General features: G+C 48.9%; 1 protein-coding gene across 8 annotated transcripts in view; it reads left to right on the plus strand.

Annotated features, from left to right (window-relative positions):
* Positions 1-215: 215 nt before the first annotated feature.
* COL13A1 (collagen type XIII alpha 1 chain) overlaps positions 216-27,763 on the plus strand; it is a 61,913-nt gene continuing 34,365 nt past the window's right edge. For 7 of the 8 annotated variants that reach the window (XM_050976086.1, XM_050976088.1, XM_050976091.1 and 4 more), the window contains exons 1-15: positions 216-220; positions 5,351-5,386; positions 5,984-6,010; positions 7,727-7,777; positions 11,480-11,515; positions 12,961-12,987; positions 13,847-13,873; positions 14,920-14,946; positions 15,037-15,063; positions 15,336-15,362; positions 17,289-17,345; positions 22,547-22,663; positions 23,112-23,153; positions 23,984-24,010; positions 24,745-24,780. In XM_050976086.1, the coding sequence (XP_050832043.1) occupies positions 5,366-5,386; positions 5,984-6,010; positions 7,727-7,777; positions 11,480-11,515; positions 12,961-12,987; positions 13,847-13,873; positions 14,920-14,946; positions 15,037-15,063; positions 15,336-15,362; positions 17,289-17,345; positions 22,547-22,663; positions 23,112-23,153; positions 23,984-24,010; positions 24,745-24,780 (549 nt within the window). In that variant the 5' untranslated portion in view covers positions 216-220; positions 5,351-5,365. The remainder of the gene's footprint in view (positions 221-5,350; positions 5,387-5,983; positions 6,011-7,726; positions 7,778-11,479; positions 11,516-12,960; positions 12,988-13,846; positions 13,874-14,919; positions 14,947-15,036; positions 15,064-15,335; positions 15,363-17,288; positions 17,346-22,546; positions 22,664-23,111; positions 23,154-23,983; positions 24,011-24,744; positions 24,781-27,763) is intronic. The other variant, XM_050976087.1, reaches the window with a different exon arrangement.

The raw sequence follows: 27,763 nt of genomic DNA on the forward strand, positions 1-27,763 counted from the left end.
GAGGCTGCCTTGCACTCATGGTGGTTTATTTCAGCTGCTAATTATGGGAATACCTTAATTAACAAGCAGGGAGCTGGTAAAAGTGCATCAATAGATGGGAGCAGCCTTAGGATAAAGCCCAAAAGATGGTGCAATGTTTTTTTCCAGCTCTTTTTGTTAGGATTTATTGCATTAAAAAATTAATTCCTGTTTATTTTTCTTCTCTCTTCCAGGTCCACCTGTAAGTACCAAAGCTCTACGGTTATAGAAGCTGTTGGCATGGAGTCTGTCTGTGGTGTCTTTGCAGTCCTGGCAGCCTGGGCTATCCCAAACAGCGAGTACTGGGGGAGCTCAGGGCTGGATTGGGGTGGGATTGCTCCTGGCTGCAGCTCAGCAGGGACAGGGACATGGCAGATTCACGTGGTGCAGAGATCTGTGTGTTAGCAGCCCCGCAGCCTCTGGGGGAGCCGGCTGTGTGTGCTTCCCATGCATGGGATGCCACGTGCTGAATGAGATGTGTTTGCAGAAAAGTGGAAAGACAGATCACAAACACATGGCAGGAGCTGAGCTGCAGGGACTTGTTCCCTGCTCCTCACCCGGGCTGGCTGAACTGCCGGGCCTTCAAGTATAGCTGCACAACTATCAATTTCAGAGGAAAAATTGTGTTGACAGCTTCCTTTTCAAATGTTAGCTAATGTAAAACCTCAGCACAGACAATTTAGGCTTCAGGAAAATAGCTAGGTTACTGCAGAAATTTTCTTGCAGCTATTACCAGACCCACAGTGAACCAGAAGCAGCAAGGCAAGGACTGAAGCCATGTATCCATAACTCTCAGGATTCTAAAGAAATGCTACATTGTCTCATGGCAGGGTCCTTCCAGAGGAAATGGTTTATATTTCTGTACAATAGAGGGACTATTCAGGGTTTCTGTGAAGGAACATGAGAAGTTAAACATACGGTAGTCATCTTTTGTCTGTTCATGCAAAAATGTCTTAAACAGTTTGCAGATGACGTTCTGAGTAGTAGTTGCTGCACAACCTATTTTCTTTCCCCTTTCATCAGGGTGAAATGCTATAGACCCAACTCCCACAGATATACGAGCACAGACCTATTTTAATGACAGCAATCTTCCAAAAAGTTGCACCTTCTAGGCCAAAAGGTCTGAAAGCATTTCACAGCTGGAAGGCCTGATCCACACAAAACTTCAACGATAGCTTATCCCAGGGGTTTTCAGGACTGGCTGTTTCAGCATTAGCTGTGGTTTTTTGGGAGGAGAGCACGCCTCTGCAGGCAGCTCCAAACTGGAGTCCCTCCATGGCAGTCCCTGCCTCTTCAGCCTGGGCAGCCCATAGGTTGGCACTAAAGGGATGAGGTGGGCACAGAAATGGCAGTGGTGTTGGCATTTCTGTTATTGCTGTGAGAAATCAGAGAGAAATCACTGGATCAACGCAGATGTCTTCTAGAGAGCAGTCAGTGCCTTTGTGGGGTGAGGAAGACGCACACTCCAGGCTTCCTCTGCAGCAATAAGGGTTAGAAACCTAATATTGTAATGAGAGATTGAAGCCTGGCAGAAGCACATGGGACCACCAGAGAAGTACTGACATTATATGCTACTGTATCCTGGCTTATTGCGACCCCTGAACCTGTCTCTGCAAGCAGACTTCTAGGACAGGCTGTGAGGAATGCTATAGCCAATGGAAATAACAAGAGGAAGTTGGGCAGACTGAGTGTTCTTAGCCAAAGTGAAATTTGTCTTGGACTAGTAGGACCCTCATCTCATTCAGGACCTCTTGGGTTTCTGATCAGCTGGCAAGCGAGATTGGCTCAGTCACTGTGAGCAAAGGTTCACCTCTGAAAAGCCAAGTGAGTTCTCTATGTCACCATAGGAAGTATTCCCCCACCCCTGTGTGTTTCTCCTGATTGAAACGGAGATGGTTTTATGAGCAGCAACCTGAGCTCCTTCCAGAAGGATTGGCTGATTGTCATACACATTGTTCTGGATAGTGACCCCAAAGCAACGACCACCCCAATTCTCTCTCCTGTTTTTGTTTCCCAGCATGCAAAAGAGACAACAAACTGTGTGACAGGGCTTAGCTCCCAGTGCAGGTGTTGGCTTGGGTGTGGAGATGGGCAGAAATACTTGTTAGAAACGCACTCAGCCCTGCTTACAGTCAAGGACAAGAGCCAGGGAAATGGATGAGCACCCCCAGAGCAGCAAAAGGGAACTTCATGTTCTTCTCTTGCCCAATGAACACTTCCACCCTTATTCCTCCAGTCAGTGAAGGCTTTGGTGAAGACAAGGGCAACCCGCAGTCATGTAAGATATTTGATGAGATTGGGACTAAAAGGGGTGAAGGAAGGAAGTGATGAAATCCTGCAATAGTCCTTCTGCTGTCTGGACCACATCCGAAGCAAATGATCCTCTCACGGACATTTTCTCTCCCATTTCTGATCATGCAACATTTCTGTGGCAACTGCAGCAATTCCATACATGAAAAAATAATATTTAGCAGATGGAAACTAAGGAAGAAAGTCAAAGCCCTGTAATTAGCTTGTTCTCCGTGGACTTGCAGATACCTTCAGAGCTCGTGCGGAGAGCTGTGGGTAGAGTCGTGCCAAAAGGAGAGAGAACTTCACAAGCAGGAGATTAGGAAACTGAAGCAATCAGAGCTGATGGTCAAGGAGCTGTGGAGAGTTTTTTTAACCATTCTGTTTCCTAAACACTTCCATGTGATTCCATGTCTTTATCAAGCCCTCCTTTCGGAGTTTGAGGCTGACTTTTCCTGCTTCAGTGTATTTTGTTCCAGGGCCTCACAGAAAGGCCACAGCTCCTGGTAAATGCTTCATTATTTCTGTTTCATCCCCTCGTTCTTTCTGTCTGACAGTATTTTGATCAGGAGGCTCCCAGCATCCATAAGGTGGTAGAAAGTAGACTTGCATAAAAAATGGAGCATGGAATAGAATATTGCAAACAGGACATGGCCTGTCCAGAGTAGGGACCACAGGAGCTTTGTAGGTCCAAACTTAAAGGGTAGCATGATCCTCATGAACCCTCCTATGTGTGGGAAACACTACTTTTGAAGATGTCTTTGAGGGTCTGGTTGAAGAGGCAAAGTGTTCAGCGTTCTCACTGATGGGATTTGCTAGTTGCAGCAGGATTTAGAAGGCCTAAGTCACCTTGGGACAAATGCAAAAATCCATAATAACAGTATCTGTATCTGAGTTAGTCATGACTGAGGAAGGAGCGTGGGTTTTGGAATTACAGCAGTGTGATTTTCTGGTGATGGTTCCCTGTTCCCCAGGCTGTGGCTCACCTGGAGCCTGCACGAGGCAGTTTCCCAGTGAAGGAAATGCAAACTGTGCTGCTGGCTCTCTCCTGGCTCAGGACAGGGGCTGCTGGTTGCCTTTCATGCTCTTTTAACTCTGATGTGGGAGCTTCAGGCAGCTTTTCATGACTTTGTAACCAGCCTACACGGTACATCCACCCACAAGTGCTCTTTCCTGGCTGCCTGTCACAGACAACCTTTCCTTATAAACATCTGGCATTTATTTGCTGTCCTACAGGGAGCTCCCCCTTTGCTGTAGCTCTGCACAGTCACATTCCAGACACAGTGCCGTCATGTACCACTCCAGGTACTCACAGGGGACCTGACACAGCTCAGCCCCGACCTTGGGCCCTTCCTGCTCGGGCACCAGCCACAGCAGAGACAGAAGAAGCAAATTCAGCTTTTACCTCAAAAACCATGAGGAAAATCAGCCTGGGCTCAGCTCTGGAGGAAAGCAGTATTTAAGGGACTAAAAGCAGAGGAAAGCTCAGTATTATGTTTTCCAGCAGTCACAAAGTAATGCCAGGGCCAGATGCTGACACCAGGAGCTCTGCTCACTGCTGGCACAAAGAGATAGGCAAGTATTAGCAGGACTGAGAACCCACCTAAAACCCTAGAAGAAAGCAGTTTCACATAATATATCCTCAACAAAACTTAAAATCAAGCAGCTGTTCAGGGTTTCGTCCATCTGAAAGGGGTGCTTTTGCAAAGTGTACACGGCTCTTCAATTTATCCCAACATAAGCTGCATTGGAAAGGAATGCCCCCCCATACCAAACAGGCCCCCCCAGGTCTGCAGAGGGAAATGACTGAGCTTCCACCAGGGAATGGTTTGATCCCAAGCAATAATGTTTTAGTTTGGGATACACAGCTTTTGTGTACTCCCAGAAGAACAAACAGAGCTAAGTGCCTTCCCCTGCCAGAGATTTCAGATTATGTTCACACGCGCTGGGATTGAACGTGTGGGGAGGCATAAAGAGGTGGCACCAATGGGGCTGGTGTCTCCAGCTGTAGAAACCAGAAAACCAGGTTTATGTCTACAGACAGCGTCAGCCAGGGGCAGGAACATTCTGTTTTACATAAGGAAACCCCAAACATCGCTGGAAACAGAACTGAGGGATTATTATCACGTCACTTTTGCAAAATATAGAGCAAAAGCTACATGACTGCTGAAGCCATAATCATCAAGATCCTTTAGCAATGAGCTGCTATCTTCCAGATCTGCACAGCCTTCAGTTTTGGTGACCAGGAATGCAGAGGGGGTAATTTTTTTTTTCTTTGGTAATTGCACAGTATAGTTTAGCTGTAAGAGGCAGCCAGCTGCCTTGTAGGTAAGTGGGTGAAGAAAATTGTCACTGGTCCTATGTTCATGTGTTTACGAGGCTCTGTCCAGTGTCACCTGACCCATAATCATTCCCAAAACCACTGTTAGGATCACTCACATGCTGACAATGCACTGGAAGTATCTCAGAGGGGTAGAGGACACTGAAAACAGCTGCTCATATGTCTTCTTCCAGACATGCTTTTTCCTGTGGCAGCTTGTGTTCTCACATTTTTCTCTTCCTTTGGACAGGACAGTATTTTTAAGTCTAAAAGAATTGTGTTTTAAAGTGATAACTCTATAAATAAATAGCTAAGACCCAGATGATTTTGGTCAAGAAAGAGAAAAATATGACAGTTGGCCACTGCAGGAAGCCAGTTCCCAGGACCTGGATTTTATGAAGTGTTGGAAATAGGGATAGTACTTTGTTTGACTGGAGAGTCCTGTCCTCCTTTTGCTGCCTAAATTGCTGTATGTAATTCCTGCTGTGAGATGTGTGGGTTTGTCATATGTGGAAATGAACTGGTGGCTCACACGTTCTAAAGACGGGTTCGGGCACACGCAAACACGTTTTACGCTTTAACCTTCTCCCTTTCAAAATCCCTGGACACTTGCACACACACCGCAGTGTAAAGCTGCTGCTGTGGCTTAGTTCAGTTGTACTTTTTTATAACCTTGCTTTTGGCCAGTTACCAATTCCCTCTAATTTTTGCCTTAATTGCCAGGGGGACAAAGGTGCGATGGGAATCCCTGGGCGGCCGGTAAGTCAGACCCTCTCTTGTGTGCCTTATCATTCCCATTCTCTTCCAACCCCCAGGATTTGGGGGTGAGGGAGGGTGGCTTTCAGGATAATCCTTGTCAGTTTGAGCAAAACTACTCTCCGTGAGCCCCACACCTGAGGTGCTCCCCTGGTCTCAGCAGGGTGACCAGCCCTGCAAGCCACATACATGCTGGGGAGGTGTTTCCATTTTACCTGCTGTCCTATCCAGGCCCTCCTCTGGTTCAGCATCCCCCTGTTTGGGTGTCTCCCACTGCCACCTCCTGTGCCAGCTGGGCTTGCTAACCCTGGGTTTCCTAACATGCACCCCTGCTTGCCCCTGGCAGCTGCCCTGAATAAAGGGGGCCATCCCCTGCCTGGCTGAGTGCTGTATTTTGGAGCTGCTCCTTGCTCCCATGGTGAGGATGGGGAAGAGGACTGGGGCAGGAGCTGAGGCTGCCCTGCTGATGCCAGCCCCATTGCCGGGGTTGTGGGGGGCAGAGCGTGCCTTTGCCGCTGACGCCTGTGTTTGTCTCTCTCCTTTCTCTCTCTCTTCCCTGCACCCTCTTGCATGTGGCTGTGACGGCTGCCACTGACCCAGGGACTAAAGGGGCAATCTGGAGAGAAGGTGAGTCAGCTCCTTGTAGCACCCCCAAACTGTCCTCTTCTAGGGCCAGCCCAAGCTCCCCTGTCACAGTCGTGGCCACTGCAGCCAGCTTTGGCCTTCCACACCCCTGGGCTGCCCCATCTTCCGTGTCAGTGCAAGTATATTTCCCAAATTCCTTCCAGGCCACTCAGCCTCCAAAGATGCTGTGTTTCTTGTTTATGACAATTTACTAACAGCCTAAGAGCCAGTGGGCAAATGCAGGGCTTCCTTCAAGGCTTCCTGGATTTTAACCATTGACTTTCTCCCCCTCTGGCAGCTGTGCTTGCCCCAACCAACCTGCAGCTCCCCTCTACCTCCCAGGTTAGCCTGATCCCTGGTGCAGGTAGGAGCAAGGAATAAAAGTGGTATGGCACACTCCTATTTCTGGCATGGTGGGATCTCTTCCTCCTGAGGAAAGCTGATGGTCTGTGGGACACCATCTTATAGACTGTGTGCTGTGCAGTGAGTTGAGATTTGTACCCACAAAGAGGTGCTGGTTTACAAACTGATCCTACTGCTGGCCCCTGTTTTGAAATGTTTGGCATTTCAGTGTTAGTCTATTTACCCCAGAGCTGTACCTCCCTCCTGGGAGAGCAGGGAAGTTGAGGTGTTTGGGATTTGTAAATAATTTGTGAATAACAAAATGTAGAAATTAAGGAAGGTATGGATATTTATGTGACAAGAAGGGTCATCTATGCAGTACCATACCAGACCCAGTTGCTCCTCTTCTTAATAGAGAGAAAAACACAGCAAGGAATGGGAAAGTAGAATAGAGATTCTTCATCTTTGTGTTCACTGTTTGCTCAGTGGAGCCAACCAACATCCAACAGACCAGAATTTCCCGCCTAAAGCCATTCTGCCTTTTTTTTTTGCATATCCTTGCATTTGTTTCTCACCAAAATTTTCATGAAGGAGCAGCAGATAGATACAAACAATCAATGGAAAAAAATCACTCCTAATTGCCCCTTGCTGCCCCAAAGGCCTCCCTGAGAGCCCTAAGTCTGTGGCAGTGCATAGCTTTGTTTTCCAGAGTGCTTTGCTTTCTTGCAGGCTGCTTGGTTTATGGGATTCTCTGTCCTCCCAAAGCTCCTCAGCCCTGACACTTCTGGAGCTGCCTCTCAGGAGTACATCATGTTTCCAAGGAGAGTGACATGTCCTGCCCATCACACTGTGGGTGGCGTGCAGTTGGAGAGGCAGCTGTTTCATTTTCCAGCAAGCACTTTGCTTTGTTTTCATCCACATCTCAGCTGAGTTTGAGATGTACACAAGCGAGGCATTTCTGGAGGCAACCAAATGAGCTGCCTGCAACTCCCCTTTCCCTGGAGCCCAGCACATCCCTCTTTTTCTTTCTTCTGCAGGACACAACCCTCCTGGAACTCGCAGGAAGGAAACAGAAAGGGTTTCAGGCCATCTTTCACACTTGCAATGGGGCAGAACATCTGTTTTGCCAGAAAGTGTTTTATGTGTTTATACTTCTCCTTGCTGTGCAGCTTCCATTTTCTGGCACATCTGAGCAGCTCTCAAGGACATCTTTTTTCCCAAAGTGTCAGGCAGGAGCTGGGGGAGGCAGAACAGCAGCTGCCCTGTGAGCCCTGAAGATCTCACACCTAAAGCACCCTCCTTTAGCTGCAGTCTTGACAGGAATGTAGTTGTCTTTGTGTTTTTCTCTCCTATTCTCACCCCTTTGTCTCTCTGCAGGGTGCTCCAGGAGAAGCTGGCATGTCCATCATCGGCCCCCGTGGTCCACCCGTGAGTGGCTTTTTCTCTCTATTTTTGTCTGATGCAGGATGTGGGCAAGTTACTGGGAAGGGCTTAGAGGGGCATTAGGACTCAGCATCAGCTGGAAAGAGCAAAAACCCTGTATAATGTGGTTCCCATGATGAGCCAGCCTTGGTTTTATACTGCTATTATATACTATATATAATGAAATTATAGCTCATATTCCAGAACAAATGAGGAAGCCTTCCCTTGGCAAAGAAACCAAAGTCCTGCATTTAAAAGGAAGAAGTGTATTTCCTTTGTGCAACAGGGCTGCTATCACTTTTGGAGAAAATTTGACCTTTGCCTGGCTGATTTCAGCCTTCGGTTTAATCAGCAGGGAACAAGCCCCCTGATTTTACTGACTGGCAGGATCAGAGCTAAACCAGTGACTGGGGAGCTCACAAAGACAAAGGGTAGTTCAGAGGTCTTTGTCATGTACCCAGAATCTTGGGAGCTCCTTGTCAGCATGGTCACTGCTTATCTGGCTTAGAAAAGGCAGGATTTTGCACCCTCTTCCAGTAAAAGTGTCTCTACAAGGTGCAACGAGTCAGTCAGACAAAACTTTTTGTGAGGGTGGGGTCATAAAAAAAGCCCAAGATGGAGGGTTGGAGTGTTTACATGCCCTAAATGCTGGATGCTTCTTGCACTGTGGCTCAGCCATCAAGCCTCTGCTTTTGTGCTGGTGCAGCCAGACCTCTCCACTCCATCCCTGCACAGCCTCCACCGGAGATTTCCATGAAAAAAGACCTGGAGATTCAATTCTCTCCCTCCCAGTGGGCACTTCCGATTTTGATTAACCTGTGAAGAGCACCGTCCTTGACCTGCAGAGAGGATGGGCTGCTGGCAGCCTTTGTTTCACAGCCGAGGTCAAGTGAGACAGACCCGGGCAGTGCAAACACTTGGCTACATCTGGCTTTCCAATTAACTTCCCAACAGCCCCATGACAAGTGTTTCTAATAAAAACCAGCTTTGCTGCTCCCCAGGCCCACCTGCCGGGGATGCTGCAGCTTGAGAAGCGACAGAACCAAAAGCCCAGGACCCAAATGGGTCTCCCCAAGAGTTTTCTGCCTAGCAGATGGTCCCTTGCCACGTGTCCAGGCAAGGAAGAGGGGCTGGCAAGTCTCTCAAGCCAAGGTCTGAGCAAGACCACCCTGCTCTACAAACAGCAGATTTTGGAGGGTAAGTGCCCAGTTGTTTTTGCTGTTTCTCACAAGCTCTGGCTCTCAGCCTTCTGAACAGGGTAATTATAGTAATCAGAGAGAAAAGCCATCAGGTCCTGTCCATGCAGGTCCTGCAAAGGAGACAGTTTTCTTGAAGGACACGTGCCTGGGCTGCAGGACAATTTTGTCTGCTTTGCTGCTGTTTGGGAAAGTGCAGAACATGTTGCATCTTTAAAGCAGTGGAAAAATCAGATGGCGAATTGTATCTAAAATGGGGTTTTGCCTACACCAGTCAAAGTCCTGAGGTGCCAACTCCACACTTTCCCCCTGCAAGGCCTACTGTGAAGATGATCCAGTTTCCTGGGGAGCTGGTGATAGGTCAAAAGGATGGCTGAGCACTGAAGACAAACACGGAAACCCTGGCCAAGGGGCCACTCGGAAAGATGTGGGATGACAAATAGTTTCCAGATTTTTGTTTGGAGGTTAAAGTTTTTGCCGGAGCTCAGAGCTGCTTCACTCCTGGCCAGAGAGGGACAGTGCACCAGTAGTGGCAGAAACAGACGGTCTCCATGATTTGGCAGCTCCCAGGATTACATACTTCATGCAATCAACATTTTAAAAAGGAGACAAGGAAAACCAGCCACCCAACAAAAACAGTCTCTTGGAATCGCTCGCTGCTGAACTGTTGTCTTGGCGTGATACCGTGCAAATCACTCTGCTGTCCTCCAAGGAGAAAGAAGCAGCAGTCTGTAGTCTACAGAGGAAGCCAAATTGCACCATTTCCAGGTTTTCTCCCTAATTCTTTTTTAGCACTTTTTGTCAGGGAGGTGTCCAACAGGGAACCTGAATTCTGGCTGGGCTCTTCTTGCTTCTTGCCTTTTCAGAAGCCAGCGGTAGACAGATCCTTTAATTTATAGCCTATCTTCCCTGCTGGTCACTGGCCAACAGGGCCAGGTGGTTTTGTGTGTATCTTGCAAAGCAAAGCTGACCAAGTTCAACTCTGCAGAACTAAAGAAATAGTGCAAATGTGATTAGGTCCTGCTAGCATTGCCTAGCAAACCAGAACTCTTCACTGCAACGTGAGGGATTCTGTGGTAGGGGCATCCCTCAAACCCTGAAAGAGGCTGTTTGGGCCCATCCTCTGCAGGGGTAAACCCTCAGTGAGTCTCTCTGCAGACAAAGGGTGCCTGGAGATGTTACCTGAAGGTGCAGGTTTTCCCTATCAGTGCAATTCTGATGTCTCCCAAAGGATTGTTACTGCTTCACTGTGGCAAACCTCAACCTCACAACCCAGAAGCCCCATCTCCTGCTTGCCCTTCCTTCCCTCAGCACCACATGGGATCACTCTAGCTAAGGCAGAGATGCACCCTGTTTCTGCCCAGCTGTATCCTAGGAAACCCCTGTGGGGCTCCAGCAGTCCAGTCATGGTAGCTCAGATTGCTGAAGAAAGCATTTTTTCCCCCCAAAATGAGGGAACACATAAGGAAGCTGGGCGTTTTGGCATGACAGCCCAGCTTTCAGGGTAGGCAGGATGCCACAGTGGTCAGCTGATGAGCGTGGCACAGGATTTACCTCATCCGGCTGTTTCTGTCTACATGAGACTGCTTCAAGATCTGCTGAAGCCTGGGCCAGATGGACCATATGCTTCCTGACCTTTTTCTTTTCAAAACAGATTGAAAAAATCCTTAAAAGAAGTGGTATCTATCCTGGATACCAACAGAGCTATGGTAACTGTGACCTTGTCACAGGCCTCAAAAATTGAAGAACAACAAAAATTAAACAGCCAGGACATTTTCTCTTTTTTTGGTGTTCTTAAGCAGGGGATGAAGATGCTGCCAAACGCATCCCAAGCCAGTGTTTGCTGTACCTGATCCCAAACTGGTAGCCATAGCCTAGCTAGCCAGGAAGGGGCAGGGGAAAAGTTGAGGTGCTCATGTTCCTCTCATCACACAGCCTCACTCTCCTTTTTGTCTTAGCTCTCAGAGGATAAAAATAAAAATTAAAAAAAAAAAAACAGAAGAGGGGAAAAAAAATCATCTCCAGAATTATTTCTGAGGAAAATGAATGAGCTGAGATATGAAGGGTGGAGGAGGAGAGGGATGGTTATGTTTAGACACCAGTGACCTGCAAGGCTTGTCTTGCATAGAACAGCACCCTGCATTAAACATCTCAGGTTTATGGCAGCAAGAACTGCCATAAAATGAGCTCAGCCTCTGGAATATACTCCAAAAGTCTAACATATGGGCTAGAGACACCCATTTAATTAATGTAGAAACTTAAAGGAAACTGCCTGCAATCCAAACTGGAGCTGCTCCAGCCTTTTCTTGGCCCTGTGCAAATTGGAGTGGGGATGAGAGATTTCCCCTCCTTCCCGGGACACTTTCCCCTTGGAGGGGAATTGGGTATCTCTTCAGAGAGTTATAGGATAATTGGTCAGAGGCTGGAGGAAAGGCTTTGTAGAGAGGACTTAGGATCTATCAAAACTCATTTGAGTTCCTCTAAACTGCTGTCTCTGTTTCATCCTTCCCAGGGACAGCCTGGAACAAGAGGTTTTCCTGGATTCCCGGTAAGTGCAACTCCTAATTTATGAGGTACGGATGTGTGATACTACTAGGAAGCCCCATAAGTGCTTGCTGTAGCTCATCATTTCTTCCTGAAACCAATGACCTGGTCTGATATCACTGGAAAAAGCAATTTTTTCTTAATTTGTTTTTCTCCTACCTTTTTTTCTTCTTTTTAGATGATACTTAGGGAGAAAAAAACCCTACCAAACCACACGACTCTGAAAGGAAATTAATTTTAAAAAATCCCCAAGTGTTAAAATGACATAATTTAAGCCAGATCTGTTCAGTAAAAGAAAACCATCCTAAGAAATACCCCTATCCCAAACAAAGACAACAATCCGTAGGTAGGGGAAATTCCAACTTTCATTGAGCTTTTAGATGATATTCCAATAGCAGCAAGTGCCTGGGATCCAAAAAAGGCCCTGCCTGTTGAGGTTCAGCTGGGGACTGTGCTGGGCTGAACACCCTGGTCATGCCAAAGGGAAGGGACATGAGGGGGAATTCTTCTCCAGCACAGTTGCAAGGGAACAGAGATAATGCCCAGGGGAGGACAAAGCAAATCTCATTTCAATCCTACAGTTGCTGGCAGCACTCTGTGAAGTGCTGAGGCTGCTGAAGCGCTCCAGCAGTTGCTGTTTATTCATATGCATTTATCCTGGACAGCCAGGAAGCCTGGGGCAAACACAAACACCCCCCACATCCCTGCTCTGGCCAGGCAGCTCAGCTGCTGCTCCAGGTCTGCAGGGGGGACTCTCACGCCTGCAAAATGGGAGGAATTGGCAGCCTCCCCCTGTCTGCCCGGGCTCCACCTCTCTGCCTCTTGTGACAGAGGGGCTGTGAGCTGCCCCTGGGCTGAGGAGAAGCAGATCTCTCCAGGCCCTTGTGGTCTTTGGCTTTTGGAGGAGCAGAAAACAAATCGGCCCAACTCATGAGAAAGTGCTGGGTGGGACAGCTCTGTGGAGCCTGTTTCCCATCAAACAGTACCTTCAGCATGTGCTGAGCTGTATGTCACCTCTTCCCTGAGACACTTTTATTATTCTATCACTTGCAAAATTTCCTCTTCCCCCAAAGGTGGGTGCCCTTTTAAGTGAAAGTCTTAAGAAAACTACTGATATTCAACTAGTTTACCCAACACTGTAAAATTTTAAATTCTGATATTTATTTTTGAAAATTGACTGTGAATTCCTCCTTGTTTCTGTTCCTGTGTCCAGCATTGCTGCTGAAATGTGCTGACAGTGAGCAGGTCCCTGCTGAAGCAGTTTGAAATCTGGGCTGCTACTCAGTGGGCCAGGGACCTGCCAGGATTGGACAGGAGGGCAGGGAGTCACCTCAGGTCACTCCAGCCCATGCAGTCTTGTGGCACATAGTGCTTCCTGGGACAGATGGACAAGATGGACAGACACCGTGGGGAAAGCATTTCTCATCATTTTTCCTCTTCTTTTTTCAGGGCCCTATTGGCTTGGATGGCAAACCGGTAAGGCAAAGAACTCCTCTGCAGGCTGCTGCCCTGCCTCCTGCAGGGTCCCACTGGGACCCTGGTGCAACACACTGAGCTGCAGCCTGTGTGTTCCACCTCTCCTGCAGGGTCCCACGGGGCTGCAGCCTGTGTGTTACACCGTGTGTTTAAAAGGGATTGTTTTGCAGTCCATGCACATGCATGGATTAAAAGAAAATGAGGAGGTTGGCAGGCAGGAGAATGCCACAGATGCCTTGAGGGAGATGCAGGAGTCAGGACATTAAGGAAGGCAGAGTATGGCCTGTTCCTTTCTAGGTAAATCTATAAACTAGCAGTTCACAAGTGCAGCAGCCTGGCTGCTGCAGGGAGAGCCTTAGCAGGCACTCCCACCCAGAATCAGACAGGCAGAGCAGATCCCCAAGGTATCAGCCCTCTGTCTTAGCCAACACCTTCCTGCTCTTTGCTGCTGTGCCAAGAGCTGCAGTAGAGGAAGGAAGGATCCTAAAGACTTCTTTGAGACCTCCATGCTGTCCTTAGAGATTTGCACTAGAAACCCAAGTTTTTCCCATCCTTCAGAGCTGGGCACAAATGAGCTACTTCTCAGTGAACCCAGTGGGCATGAAACCCGTAGCTCCACGTGGCAGCCGTGTAGCCAGGTTCCCCACCACACTCCCTCAATGCTGCAATGGAGAAGGAGTTGGTAGCTCATTCCTCTGGCTGCTGATTTCCTGTTTTTGCCACGAGGAACTTCACCCCCAAGAGAGATGTGGCTGCACCTTTCTTGTACTGCTCTGGGGACACACACTTCACTCAGCAGAAGCTGTCGAATCACCATCATCTAGAGTCTGCAGTGATGTGTGTTTCCTTTCTTTTTCAGGGGCATCCTGGACAGAAGGGAGAGATGGTAAAAATACATTTGTTTGCCTGTGGGTGATGGGTTGGTTTGCAATGATGTTGGGCCTCAGCTGGAAACAAGCTCATGGGCAGGGTAACAATCTTCCCTCAGCTGATGCACTAGCTGCATCCCTAATTCTGTAACTTCATAATAGCAGGGCTGGGATGCATGTCTGTAATTTTTGCATTATGGCTGGCACATTCATCATGTCACAACAGCAACTCTTTAGTTAGGCTATGGGATGTGTTTTCCTTGCACTTAGCAATTATGTTCTTTAAATATATTCTGGGAGCTGACATTTTTCGTGGTTGGCCTCATAGGACAAGTAAAAGTTGATGGAAAGATTTCTGAAAACCCATCTGGCAGCTTTCAACTTATCTAACAACAACCAAAAAAAGCATATTTTTCGTATTAAATGCGGTTCCCCCCACCCCCCCACCCTCTTGAAGCTCTGTTTCATACGTGCATCATTCTAAAATGCTTTTGGTTGAAAATGATAAACTTAGACTGCACTTCATGGAAGCCCAAATGCTGTCATGTTCCTCTTGACATCTCTGATGATGAAATCCCAAATATGAGTATGTCAAGAGTGAGGCCCTGTAGTCACCTTCGCTCGCTAGAGTGTTGAATTCTTCTGCTAATTCTGTAATTCTGTTTTTCGAGCCCGAGTGTCAGTATAGCCCTCTGGCAAGCACATGTTGAACATCCCCCTCCCCACTCCCCTGTTGCACAATCCCAGCTCAGCCTTCAGTCCTGGCTGCCTCTGGTTCCATCCCAGAGCGTGGCTGGGGAGACTCGCTGTCAGCTGAGGTCCTGGGAACAATAAGGGTGTGTTTTCCCAATGATTTTTCCCCCTCTCCTTTTAATATTTCCCCCCCGTGGTGGAGCCAGAGCATGTGTGCATTTTTCACTCTTCCAGAGTAACAAAGGGAACCCGGATCTCTCTTGGGAATTTTCTTCACAATTGTTTCTAAAAGCTCAGTTATTCTATACGCTGTCTTTTTGTCACCGTAAATGGAAAATCATCCCGTGTTAAATTCTGTGTTTCTTTAAAGGGTGCTGCAGGTCCCAGGGGACAACCTGTAAGTATCTCTCCCCCTAATCCCTTTCCCCTTGCATTCACTGAACTCCTTCATTTACTGAGGCCTTTTTGGATCACTTTTCTCTTACAGGGACCCCCAGGACAAAAAGGAGAGAAGGTAATTTCAATGGGGGCCTTGTTAAAAGTGAGGAAGGGACTTGGTGGACTTGGTGCTGCTTGATCTGGCTGTGAGTGAGGAGTACCAAGAGCAGAGGGCTCAGGGGATGGGGACAGGAGGCAGGATGCTTATCGGGTGCAAACTGGCATAGCTGCACTGAGTCTGATAGAGTCACAGTGATTTACACCTTCTGGGTCTGACCCTGCGCGCCTATTTTGGTCGCCTCTGTTTGTGGTTTAAACTCTTTCCTTTTTAATCCCCTTCTTTCACAGGGTCAGTGTGCAGAGTACCCGCACAGGGTAAGTCATTAGCGTTATTATCCTCTGTCCCGTGCCTTCCTGCATGTAAATCCCCCTTCGTTTGAATGGCTTTTTGTTGGAGGTAGAGATCGTTCCATTAACAAGATGAGTCATCTGGGCCCCCGGGGCAGTGCTTGGCTGATTGATGTGTTTCGCAGAAAAGCAGCAGATAAGGTTTTCCAGGAGGGATGTTGGTTCTCCGGTCCACCAGAGCTGACCCCTAGATAGCTGCTGTCAATTCTGCTTCCTGGAGACCCTCCTGTGCTTTGTGCTGGAGAGGGGAAGGTCCACGTCCTCAGCCCAAAACCCAGTGAAACCTGGGGGTTCTGGAGGAGTAGAGGTCACCCACTCATGCCCTGTGCTGCCTGCACAGCCTCTGCTCTGGCTGTGTGGCCTGGAGCAGTATGGGGTTTGAAGACCTGGGGAAAACTCTATCATCATTCCTCCCTTTTTTTCTCCCTCGTGCTGGTGTCATCCCTGCACAGAGACAAGGGGAAGGGTGGTACTCCCTGCCTGAGGGTAACCCTGCACTGCCTGGCCATGGTGCTCTCTCAGGTCCCCAGTGAGCTGGTCCCCAAGCCTGGCGGAATATCTGCCTGCAGAGAAGAGGCTGAGTGGGAGGGTTGATGCCAGCAACTGTTTAATGAAAGGCAGGATGTTGCTCCACCTGCCCCTTCATCTTGGCCTGGCCAGCATGTGCTGCAGCCAAGAGTGGAGAGAGAACATCATGGGGTTTGAGGGGATTTAACCAGTTCTAAAAACAACCAGAGTGCTGAAAATCCACTGGAAATGCATTGGAACAACATCATATGAAGTGGCTGGAATTTGTAATCTGGGCGTACAGGGAGACAAGCTTAAGAGCTTTCTGTTTATTTTTGATGGGCCTCTGGATAATCAGCTGGGCTCTGGTCCCTGGCCCGGAGGGAGCAGGGTTGGAGCAACAGAGCCACTGGAGAGAGAGCTGGGAGAAGGGGGCTGTGGGGAAGTGCCAGTGCCCCGTGCAGTAACAGCCGCTCAGCTGTGTTTATTTAGCCAGCCGGCTCACTAGATTGTTATGTTAAAAAGAAGCCAACAACACTGGTCACCCGAGCAGTGTCCTGAGTTCCTGTTACACCCTTGGCTCTGACTGTCCCCAGTGCTCAAGGTGAAAAGCAGTGGCAGGACCCAAAGCAGCACTGGGAAGGGAGCTGGTTCATCCTTGAGAATAGCCTGGGCTCAGGCACACTGGTTTGGTGGGTCAGGGTTGTAGGGTGGCTGGTGAGCTGCAGGGCTGTGACAGTGGGAAAAGTGTTTCCTTGCCTCTCATGGAGATACTTTTGGTCTCATGAGGCACCAAGCTCCACATTATAAAAAGCCTGTGAGTTGTTCATGGCTGAGACACACTCATGGGAAGGGTGACTGTCCTCAGATCAACTCAAGGACAGGCTGTCCTGAACTGCGAGTTCAGGGAGCCAGAGGCACAGACCAGCCAGCAGAGGTGCAGTTTTCTTTCTTCCTCCCTGAATGAAAATTAGGATGGGCCTTGTTGCAAAAATGTGACACTGCTGACCAAATTGCAATTTATTCTTGCTTTTCTGTTTGATAAGGCTTTGTCAGATGTTCTGGGTGAGGAAATGAAAACCAGCATCCTGACAAACTGGGGATGTTGTTTCAGTTTTGTTTCTTAGGAAGGAAATACAAGGTTAGGATATGTGCCTTGGCTCTTGTAGATTCCTATTTTTTTGGTCTGTATGAGTCTGTGTGGCCTGCACTGCTGTGAGGGATGAGCCCATGCATTGGTGCTGCCCATTCATGGTGAGAGTGGCCCTCAAGCTGCTGCCAAGTGCCACTCTGGGAAACAGGGAGACCATCCATGGTGCGTTGGCTCTCAGAAATGCTGTTTGTCTGACTGACCCTGTTTGTCTCCTGTGTGTTCCCTGTCCCCAGGAGTACCTAAGTACCACACTTGCAGCCCTGCGCTCTAACCAGATCCTTACGCTGAAGGTTTGTGGGTAGCAGTCTCAGGGAAACCAGTTCTGATGCAAAGGCTTGAGGGATCCAATCTTGCAAGCTGCCTTCTGAAAAAGCTTCCCATTGGAACACAGAGGGGGCAGGGCAGGAGCTGGGTGGAAGTAACTTCAGATTTCTTCTCACCTGAATCCGTTGCAGGGTCTTGTCTTGCTTGTTTTCAGGACTGGTTCTCTCCATTTTCCTCCTTGTCCTTTCCAGCATCCTCCCTCAGCTTCCCTGTGAGCTGTGAGATATTTCAGATACCCTTCAGCATTTAAGCAGCCAGGCAAAGCCAGCTTAGCTGGCTCTCCTGAGCTAAGGGGCCTCCTGCACTGTCTTTTAGAAAGGGGAGGTTTGCCTTTGGGTAAAATCAGCCCAGCTGAAATTCCAGCAGCACTGCTTTTGGAGTGATAGCAGTGGCTGTCTGGATCAGTGCATTTGAACACAACCACCTAATCATGATGCTGCAAAATTGGGTTACTACTTCTCTTTACAACAGGACTGGATCCTTGCTTTCACTGCACACATGAAGTGCAGTGTTTAAAGGGAATAAATTGTGCTCCTTGGAAGTGTATGGTTTCTGTGGTGGGACACCTGTGGGCACACCTCTGAGATCTGATGCACAGCTCACGTGGGGAAATGTCACACATGGGCACGTTTTTGTGCCCAAGCACAGAAAGGCTCTCTCACCTCTCCCTATGTAAATCAAGAGCAGCTTCAATGGAAAACTGATAGGAACAGGAAAGTGGATCAGGCCAGAGCAGCATTCCTGGGCCTGGAGCCGACGTGGTGGGTGCCAGGGTGACAGCAGCGTGCATGCAAGTGGAAACTGGATACGGCAAAAGGATGAACAAATGCTCCTGAGCTTTAGTGCATTTCATTTCTGTGTGTCCGGGTCAGCTTTGTGCCCTGAGGCAGCATTCCTGACTATAAGCAGTCAGAAGGTGATGATACTGTTGAGCAAGGAAAAACAAAGCACAGGCTGCCAGGGCAATGCCCTGCTTAGGTGTCCAGCTCCAAGGCCTGGTCTTGTCCCTTGGCCATGGTAATTGTGTGCCAAGTTAAGTGAACCAAGCCAGGACTAATGTGCTGACCCCAGCTAGCCTTTCTCTGCTCCCTTCCACACCTGGAGGAAGGGTGAGACCTGGAGATACACTGGCTTTCCTGTAAGAGAGCTAGAAAACTGCACTTGGAAAACTTGGAGAAAATTGTAATTCTGATAGGTGCCCCACATCTGATGATGATGAGAAGTTAAGAGAAGCAGTCCCATCGCTGGACACCCTAGCAGAGCCAGCGAAGGATGTCTTGTAGTGAGCAGTTCCTCAGGAGATCAGCAGAGCTGAGTCAGAAATCTCCTGGCTGTGTTCTGTTTCCAGGCAGGGGGAGCTGTGAAAGCTCTGTGCAGTGGGGGCATTGGGGTGGTGAGTGGGCACCCCCCAGCTGCCAGGCTGGCCCCTGGTGGTGCCCCTGTGAGCAGCACAAGGAGCTCAGAGGTCTGCCAGCAGGTACCCGCCCCATGCTGCTCTCCAGCCAGGCTTCATTTTCATGGCAATCTCTCTGTTCCCCTCTTCTCTGGTCTCTCCCCTGGCTGCTCTCTGACTCTCGGTGCCCTCATGGCCTCCTTTGCCCTGTGACCTTCTGGTTTGATCTTCTTCAGCTGCTGCCTCTCCTCAATTCAGTGCGGCTGGCTCCACCTCCGGTCATAAAGAGACGCACTTTCCAGGTAGACTTCTCCTCCTTCTTGCCTGTTTCTGAGCTTATCCCACTGCTTGCAATTAATCAGCTTGCTACCTGTCTTTCTTCCCCTACAGAGGGCTTTCCAAGAGTTTCAGGCAGAGCTGAGGGACTTTCTTAAAAGCCGAGGAAACCTTTGATGTGATAATGTTGCTAAAAAGAAATGCAGTGAAGCCAGATTTTTGAACTAAAAGAAATGGGCCATGAAACTGTTCTTGGGGCTGTTGACAAGCAGCCTCCTCCCTTAAGGAGTCAGTTCCTGCATATTCAATCTCCAGAAGAGGTTGGAAGCCTCTTGCTGAAATTCATCTAATGTCTGTGAAATTTAACTGAGATGAATGAATAGGCAAACGCTTCTTCTAAGGGCTAGTCTAGTCTGAGGCACTTGGGGAAATGTGTTTAAATAAGCTCTTAGAATGGTTTCATTAAATTGCATTAAATCTTTGTGTAAACACATTTATTTTGGTTTCCAGGGCCATAATTCACGTTTAGTTTATTTTGGGAATGAATTCATAAAGTGAATTACGGACATATGAATAGTGAATAAGAGTGTCCATAGTCAGAGTTCATGTGGCTTTTAATGAGCCCACTTTATGCTCCCTCATTCCATCAACTGGGATTAGCTTTCCTGTGTGGACAAACTGCTGCAATTACCCTGCTGAAGTGTGCTGGGCACTCTTTATTAAGTGGCTGGGGTTTGTCACCCTGCTGCCTGTCTAGACAGTCGGATGCCAACAGAGAACTGCAGGGTGCAAGAGACTTTACCATGAGGTGCCTGGTCCTTGCCCAGCTCTGGATAAATCCTGACACGTGAGCCCGTGGTTTCAGTTCAGTTTCTATCAATTCACTGTTCTAGCACTCACACCACACAGAGCCCCATGGATTGCGCTGTTTGCCCTTCAAAGTGACAGTCTGGAGAGCCAGGCCAAGGACTGACCTCTTGGGAAGGCTTTGAAAGCTGAAGTTCCTCTCCAGGATGAAGTGGGAAACTTGAATAGCTGCCCTACATCCTGTCGTCAGCCAGGGCTGCAAATTCCCTCTGTCCACAGAGGAAAACTTCACCGGAGTTTTGCCATGATCCGTTTTGCCTTTGCTGTTTTCATTCTCTAAATGCAGCAGGGTGGGGTCTGCTCCTACAGATCTGCCAGCACCAGGCAATTCCAGGAGCCCAACCTGTGAGTACTAAGGAAAAAAGTGAGGCTGCAGAATGGATGTTAGCACCAGCGCCTGGAAGAGAGGAAACTCCTGCTGCTAGCTCTGAGCGCATCGGCAGGAGTGCTTTGCCCAAGGGCTGGGGCTTAGCTGAGCATGGGATGAGTGGGGTCCTCTGTGAGCAAGCATTGCATTGCTGGTGTTTAAAAGAACTGAAAAATAGTTCCAGTCGACAGCTAAAAATACAGAATGACAACTGAGGAAAATGACACCTGATCTCCCACTTATTGTATCCACTTACTGTCCATTTAGCTCTGTGGGGGTCCTTTTGAACGTATTAATGAGGCTATAATGATGTGATGATAACACTTGGTGTGTTTAGGGATCTGCAAGGATGGGCACTTGCTTTAACAAAGCCTGCTGTGCCCAAGACAGCAGAGTGAGGCTTGGGGTGAGCTCCTTCCAGCCACACCCTGGGCTGGGGCAGGGCTCCTGCTCTGCCCATCTCCCTGTCCCCTACCAGCACCCCGTTCCAGCACCGTGCTGCATTTTAGTGCCCTAAATTTGGAGCATGGACTGGACTGGCAGAGAGTAGCTGAGGTGGGAATGGAGGAGAGAGAGCCAAAGTGAGATGGGCAAAGCCCCCTTTGCCTTCCCATGGTGCACCCATGCTGGGGGTGTTGTAAGATGCAGTGAGAAGGAAGTGTTTGAGGTTGGAATGAGAGGGCAAGGCAAGAGGAAATCTAGAAATATATTCCAATGCCCTCTCATCATCTTCAATAGATCAAAAATTACCTTCCACATTTAAAAGCTATGAGACCATTTTCAGGATAGTTGAGTATGGAGGATAAGGAAGCTTAGAAAAGAACCTGCATTCCCTTGCAAGGGCCACAGGATGAATGAAGATGCATTTTAAAACTGGGGAGAAGCAAGGGCACCCCTCCTGCCTGGCCCTGCAGGCTTCCCAGCGTGGGCTGAGGGTTGGGCAGTGAGGCACAGGAAAAGAAAGGGCTGTTGCTCCACATATGACCGAGCTTCTCGTGAGCCTGGCCCACGTGTTGGAAATTTTCTTTTAAATAGAGCTCATGGCAGAAAGGATGAAATTTGCAGCTTATTACTTTCATTTATCATTCTAAATAAAGCAAACATCCCTGTATCTGCATGTTTTACTGAAGGCAGCCAGGATAAACAGCGCACTTGGTAGGAATGCAGGGGACAGATTTCATGCATTTTCCTCCAGTGTGTAAGGCTTTAGAGAGGATAAATGCAGCAGAGACACAACTGCACACCCACTGACTTTTAATTGAGAAACAGCCATGGTTGGTTTCTAGCTTCTCATGGACCCACCAAGGGAAGTCTTTCAGATTTGAGTTGGATCACTAGCAGTAGGCTCTGGTGGTATTTTATCAAGGGAGGTGAGCCTAGCGAGTGAACAGCTTGGCACGGGTGCCACGGTGCCCTAGGAGCTGGATTCATCAATTCTAGATCAGCAGTCTGGTATTCAAACATAGTGCTTCCAACCCACTGTCTCCTCAGTGCCTCTTGGTGCCACGTGCAGCCCCTTTGGGCCAGATGACATTGCTGAGGCATGAGCCACAGGCACTGAGTGGCCACTGAGGGGCCTGGGGAGGAACTGGCTCAAACAGCTCCATCTCTGAAAATGGCAGGTGGCTCAGCAGGCACTGCCTTGTTAAATCTTAGAAAAACAGGCTCTGCCTGGTGTCCATGGGCCTGCCTTGGGTGGGCTCCAGGAATGCCATGATGATCATGTTATTTTCTTCTGGGTTTGTGGCATTTCTACTTTTGGTGCTTGGCAAAACAGAGGGAGTGTTGTCCAACAAATATAGTATGGGGGAAAACTGGCTGAGGTAAGACACTGTGGCCCTGCCTGGAAGTGGCATTGTTGTCACGGGAGGCTTTGCTTCACATGTGACTGTCAAGTGCTTTGGAAAGCCTCCTCAGAGACTCAAGACATGTTGGTCTTTGACACATAAATTTTACTTGGCTGGCTCAATGAAGGAAAAGGTCTCTTTGGACTGCTGTGTCATCACTAGATCCCTCTAGAAGGGAGCTCTGACCAGGTGACCTCAGATGACTTTGCAAACCATTGAGTGCTGGCTCCTGCTCCCCAGGCAGCCTAACTGTCCTCAGCAGGGCTCTCCATCACTCTTGGAAACTTCTCCTGGCAGTAACCTGGGACTTGCTTCTGTCTCCTCTGCTTCAGTCAGGCTGGCCTGCCTTGGGCCCTTAGGGTGGTGGTGTGAAGGGTTTGCTCTGCCTGCTGGTGACTCTTGTTTTACAAACTGCAGGGTGAACAAGGACAGGCGGGGATCCAAGGTCCCCCGGGGCCCCCTGGTCCACCAGGGCCCCCTGGACCAGCTGGACCCGAAGGAATCCCAGGACGTCCTGGGCCAGTTGGACCCCCTGTAAGTCCTTACCAAAACTGAAATCCTTCTGCTTCCCCATCCCCTAGGGCACAGGCTGCTTCCTCTGGCCTCTGTTGCTTCTAGTGAAGCTGAGATAGGCACGGACAGAGGCTTGCAGGGAATGTGGATATGTGGACAGGAAGAAGTTCCGGGAAGGAGGGGAGCGAGAGGGGAGGCAGAGATGTGAACTGGGCACTGCTGCTATCTGGACACACAGTGGGTGACACCAGGCTCATTTCCTCCTATTCAGCCCCTGCAGATGGCCCTGGGGAGGAAGTAACATGTGGGGTGTAATTGTGCTCCCTGCCACCCCTTTGAAGTCCTGTCCCTGTCCTAGCAAGCAGCCGAGGAGGGTGGGAGCAGAAGCACCACTTGTAAAATAAAACCATTGCTGAATGGCAGGGCAGAGGACAGAAGGTGCTGCTAATGTACCTCTTTCTTGCAACAGGGCAGAGCAGGAGAACCTGGAAAGCCTGGCAGAGATGGAAAGGTGGGTACCAGAATCCAGCTCTGTTCCTGGGAGCTGCAAGGGCCAACATGCCATGCTGGCTCTGCAGCCACTGGGAATTAAAGGAGCTTCCATCTCCAAGAGTTTTCAAGGCCTGCTAGCAGGAAAAGCAAATCTTGTCCCTGGAGGCAAATGCGCCCCTCCACACACAATACAGGGGTCAGCACCTTCATTTCTCTCTGGGAGATCTTCACCTCTCTCTGAGGAGCCAAGGACAGGATGGCTAAACACCTGAATTGCCAAAGCAGGTGGCATAGGCATTGGAGCAAATCTAGAGCAGTTTTCCTTCCCTGCCTGCTCACAGGCAGCTCCTGTGTAGATACTTTGTTTATTTATATTTACACACACGTATGTCTGGTATGCTTCATGGTTCATATCAGGTAAATTGTTTGGTTATTTCTCATTTCGAGACACAAGTGGTTTGTTTGTTAATACATTCTCTCTGTTTAGCCTGCCAGAGGAAGCTGCAAATGCTTGATTTACTCCAGAGCTGCAGCGGGTTGGGAACAAGTTCCCCAAGCAAGCCAGAGAAACAGAAAATATTCTAGAGCATAATGCATAAGGCAAAGCAGCTTTTTAGTCTTCAAACTGAACAAGAACAAACCTGGGTGTATGGAGCACTGTGGGCATAAGTTTATTTGGGTGTATGCACTAAAATATCTACATGAAGAATAGATTGGGAATGTTTGAGCTCAGCAGTGCAAATCTCTAAGGGGTGCTTTGAATCAAACCAGCCAGCATCCCCCATCACCCTGCTGTCCATGTAATGTCACACTTTCCAACCCCAGTGTCTGTTTTGATTTTATCCACAGGGCTTACCTGGGCCTCCTGGACCAAAGGTGAGACATCTCACCTCCCTCAGAGGTGTAGAAAGATGCTGAACAGAGATGGGCTCTCCCAACAAGGACAGATGTGTACATTTGGATGGTTGGAGGAGGGGTAAAAGAGGTTACATCAAAGAGCTGAGAAGGATTTCTGACCCAGCTCAGCACTGCCTCTGGGGCCCAGCCCCTGTGCTGACTCATGGGTTTCGTCCAGGCGACACGTCTGAGCTGCCTCTCCACTGAGCCAGGCACGCCTCATCAGCCCAGCTTGCAAAATTGTTTGCCACACACAGCTTTATTGGCTTCTTCCATTCTCAAAGCATTTCCCAGTGCTTCAGGAATGGATTTTGCAATGCTATTGTTAACTCTGCCACGGTTTCCCATTTATTCACTTGCCAAAGTGCGAGGGAAGGGGTGGTTGTTGTTGTTTTTCAGCTGCAGCCACCCAACCTAATTTGTTTTTATCTGAGATATGTAGCCAGGGTGAGGAGACAGGAACCATGGAGTTGGGGCACAGAGCTGACACATGTTAGCTGTCTGCCAAAGCTTTCCTTCCAGGGCTCAGCCCAGTGCAGGTAATGCTGACCTGTGGGTCTGAAGGGACAGGAGCTCGCTGGAATCACTCTGAGCAAAAGGCAAATTTTCCCCATGGAATGCTCACCCATCCCAGCAATACCCCAGAGAAATGGGCAAAGATTTGTCCTTTTCAGGCCAAGTCTCACTTTCTTTTGTCTCTTTGCCTTTCACAGGGGGACACTGGGATTCAGGGATACCCTGGCAGAAAGGTAAGGAGGGAAGCTCCAGTGTTGTTAAATGAATTAAGTGCACTGATACTTTCTGGAATCATGGCTGAAAATTTGTGGATTATCAGCTGGAGCCTCCTGGGGAGCTCTGCTCCTGCTCAGTTTGCAACAGGCCCACAGATTCCCTGCTGTCACCTGTGTAAAGAGAGCCTGGGCACAGAGTTATCTGTAACTCCCCAGCAGCTATGGAACAAACATCTCCCTCTGTGTGTGCCTCTCTACACCCACTTCCAGGCTGAAATGCATTTTTATGCATTCAAACCCATATGGGAGGCTGAAAAGGGCCAAATCCATGTCTGCTGCTCTCTGGGACACAGAAAAGAGTCAGTCCTGCTCTGCATTAAGAGGCAGAAGCTGGCAATGCCCGAATGCCTTCAGCAGCAGCTGATTAACAGCAGGGCTGTCAAGCCCCGAGGGTGTAATGAAGAGACAGGAAGAGAGACAGGGGAAAGACACAAAGGGAGATCAAACAGGAGAGAGGGAATGAAGAGATACTGCTAAAGAGATGTCAGCTGGAGAAGGGGAAGGTGAATGTTCCCGGCAGGAAGGAGTCCTGAGTCCCCTGTTATCTCCACGTTGCTTTATGGGTGCTCTGCAAGCAAAATGGCAAGACCTGAGAGCTTTTTAATTAGCTCTGTATAAACTGAGAAGGTTTTCTTATGTCAGGAAGTGGAAATTACAGCCCCTGCAGACCACAGCCCACTCCTGCAGACAGACACAATTTATTGCCCCTTCTCCCAGTGAAGCCACAGGTTTTCCATCAGGAGCCCATCCTGTCCCCTGTGCTCAGGGCGGGTGGTTCTGGGCAGTGACCTCCCGGCGAGGGCCCCTCCCAGCAGCTCCTCTTACATGAAACAACTTGTCTGGCTCAATCCCTGCCGAGCCAGGAGCCTGCCCTGGCTCAGCCCAAGGCTTTCCCTGGGAAAGCTGGAAGGAATAGATGGATGTAGGGCACCAGATCCTAACGGGAAAGGAAAAGAAGGTGAAATGTTGAGGAAAGTTGTTAACTCAGATATGATGCTCCCTTCACTCCATGCATTTCATACACTGAATATCCTTCTTGCTGCAGAGTGGTGCTCCTCTCCCAGAGACCCAGGGGTAGGTTGGTGGGACACATCAGTGTGGGACATGCCTCTCACCTCTCTGCTGGCCTTTCTGGCAACCCACAGCTCCTTTTCCTGCTGCTGTGTTTGCTTCTTCCGCTGTTTCCTTTGTTTTCTTCCTCAGGGTGAGGTGGGTGAGTCAGGCCTGCCTGGTGCCCGTGGCCTCCCTGGAGCCTCTGGCCCCAAGGTAACCCTTAAACTCGAGTCAGTGGGGCACCCCTCAGGGGCAGATAAATGACAAGCCTGTCCTAAAGGAATATCAAAGGCCAGGGGCTGGAGACAGTTCTCTAGAGCCCGAAATGAACCACACAGACAGGAACATTTGCTCCTGTGTGAAGAATCTGGGCAATTGTTGGCCAAGGTGATTCCATGCTGTCCTGACCCAGGACCTGCACAGTCCCCCATTAAGGAATAAAACTGACCCAGCCTTTAGGCTAGCACAGCTTTTGCACCAGGGCTGTGAAAATGAGGGTACTCTGGACCATGAAATGTTTCAATGGTTTCTGCACCCTTATCATATAGAAAAGCATTAGTATGGGCAACCCCCAGCATCCACTCCAAGGATCTTAACTGCCTTTGCACTCCCTGGGAGGGGAGGGAGGGCTGCAGCCCGTGCTTGACTGGTACCATGTGGCTGTGAGGAGACCTGGAGTGCTGGGGTTGCATTTATCACACCCCTCTTTTGGCTGCTTTGTCTTGGTTTCTTGCTGTTACAATTGAACTGCTTGCTTTGTTTCCCTTTATGTTCACTATCCCTCTCTGTTTTCCCCCTTTCTCTCTCCTTTGCTGGGCAGGGTGAAAAAGGGGATGCTGGCATAAAGGTAGGCATGACAAACACCTTTTCCTAACTCACAGCAGATCACCTGGGAGATGCTGCTGCTTGGGCTGATGGGTTGTAAGGGGAAGTTGGGTGCAAGGCAGCCCTGTGGGGTATTTGATGGAGTGCACATCTGTGCTCTGATTAGCCACAGACAGGCACTCCCAGCTCAGGCTGCCTTCATCCCTTTGGTGGAATTCCATTCTTACCAAAGGCATTTTTCTGGCTATGAACTTGCTGGTGATTTGTTACATCTCCCTATTTGATGGGCTAGGTTGGGGTTTCCTCATAAAATCTGGTTAGCTGACGCATCAAATCCACTTAAACTCCACCATTCAGGCTGAGGTTTGGCACCAGCTTTTCTGTCTGTTTCTGGACACTTTTTACAGGCTCATATGGTCTCTGCCCAGATGTTATCTATTTGACTGAAATTTACTGTACCCATATATTTAAAGTATATTACTCAATGTAGACTGTGCTTAAAACATTACAACATTGGCAAGTGTTCATGGCAGTCAGAGCACACTGTGTCATGCCATACATCTTAGACATTGTGAGGAAAGACTGGCCCTGTAATATTTGGAAAGGCATTAACTGTGACACGTTCATTTCAAGTATTTAGTGTGTGGCATGCAGCTCATTTATCCTGCAGCACATACACTTTTTATATCTTTTCCATCTGGATGGATTACTGTTTGAAGAGAGAAAAGGCCCCTTCAGAGCTTACCAAGGATGCATTACTTGGAGTTTAAAGAAATGTTCTCTGGGTTCACAGCTGAATAGAGCAGCAGGGATTGTCTTCCTACTAGAAAACACCTTCTCAGAAACACTGCAGTGCATGTGTGTGCTCATCTCCACATCAGTGTAATTCCTTCAAGCACAAAGGCATTGCTCCTGTTTGTGCCAGTGTGAATGAAGGTGGAATTGCACCAAGAACTGGTTGTTTTGAGGGCTTGGAGTTTGCTGCTCTCTTGACAGCATGTCTCCCATTAAAGTGAACTGAAGGAATGAAGTCAGAGTGTTGCCTGGGAAGGAGAAAAGGCTG

This window comes from Serinus canaria, chromosome 6 (genome assembly GCF_022539315.1).
Source record: "Serinus canaria isolate serCan28SL12 chromosome 6, serCan2020, whole genome shotgun sequence".
NCBI lineage: Eukaryota > Metazoa > Chordata > Aves > Passeriformes > Fringillidae > Serinus > Serinus canaria.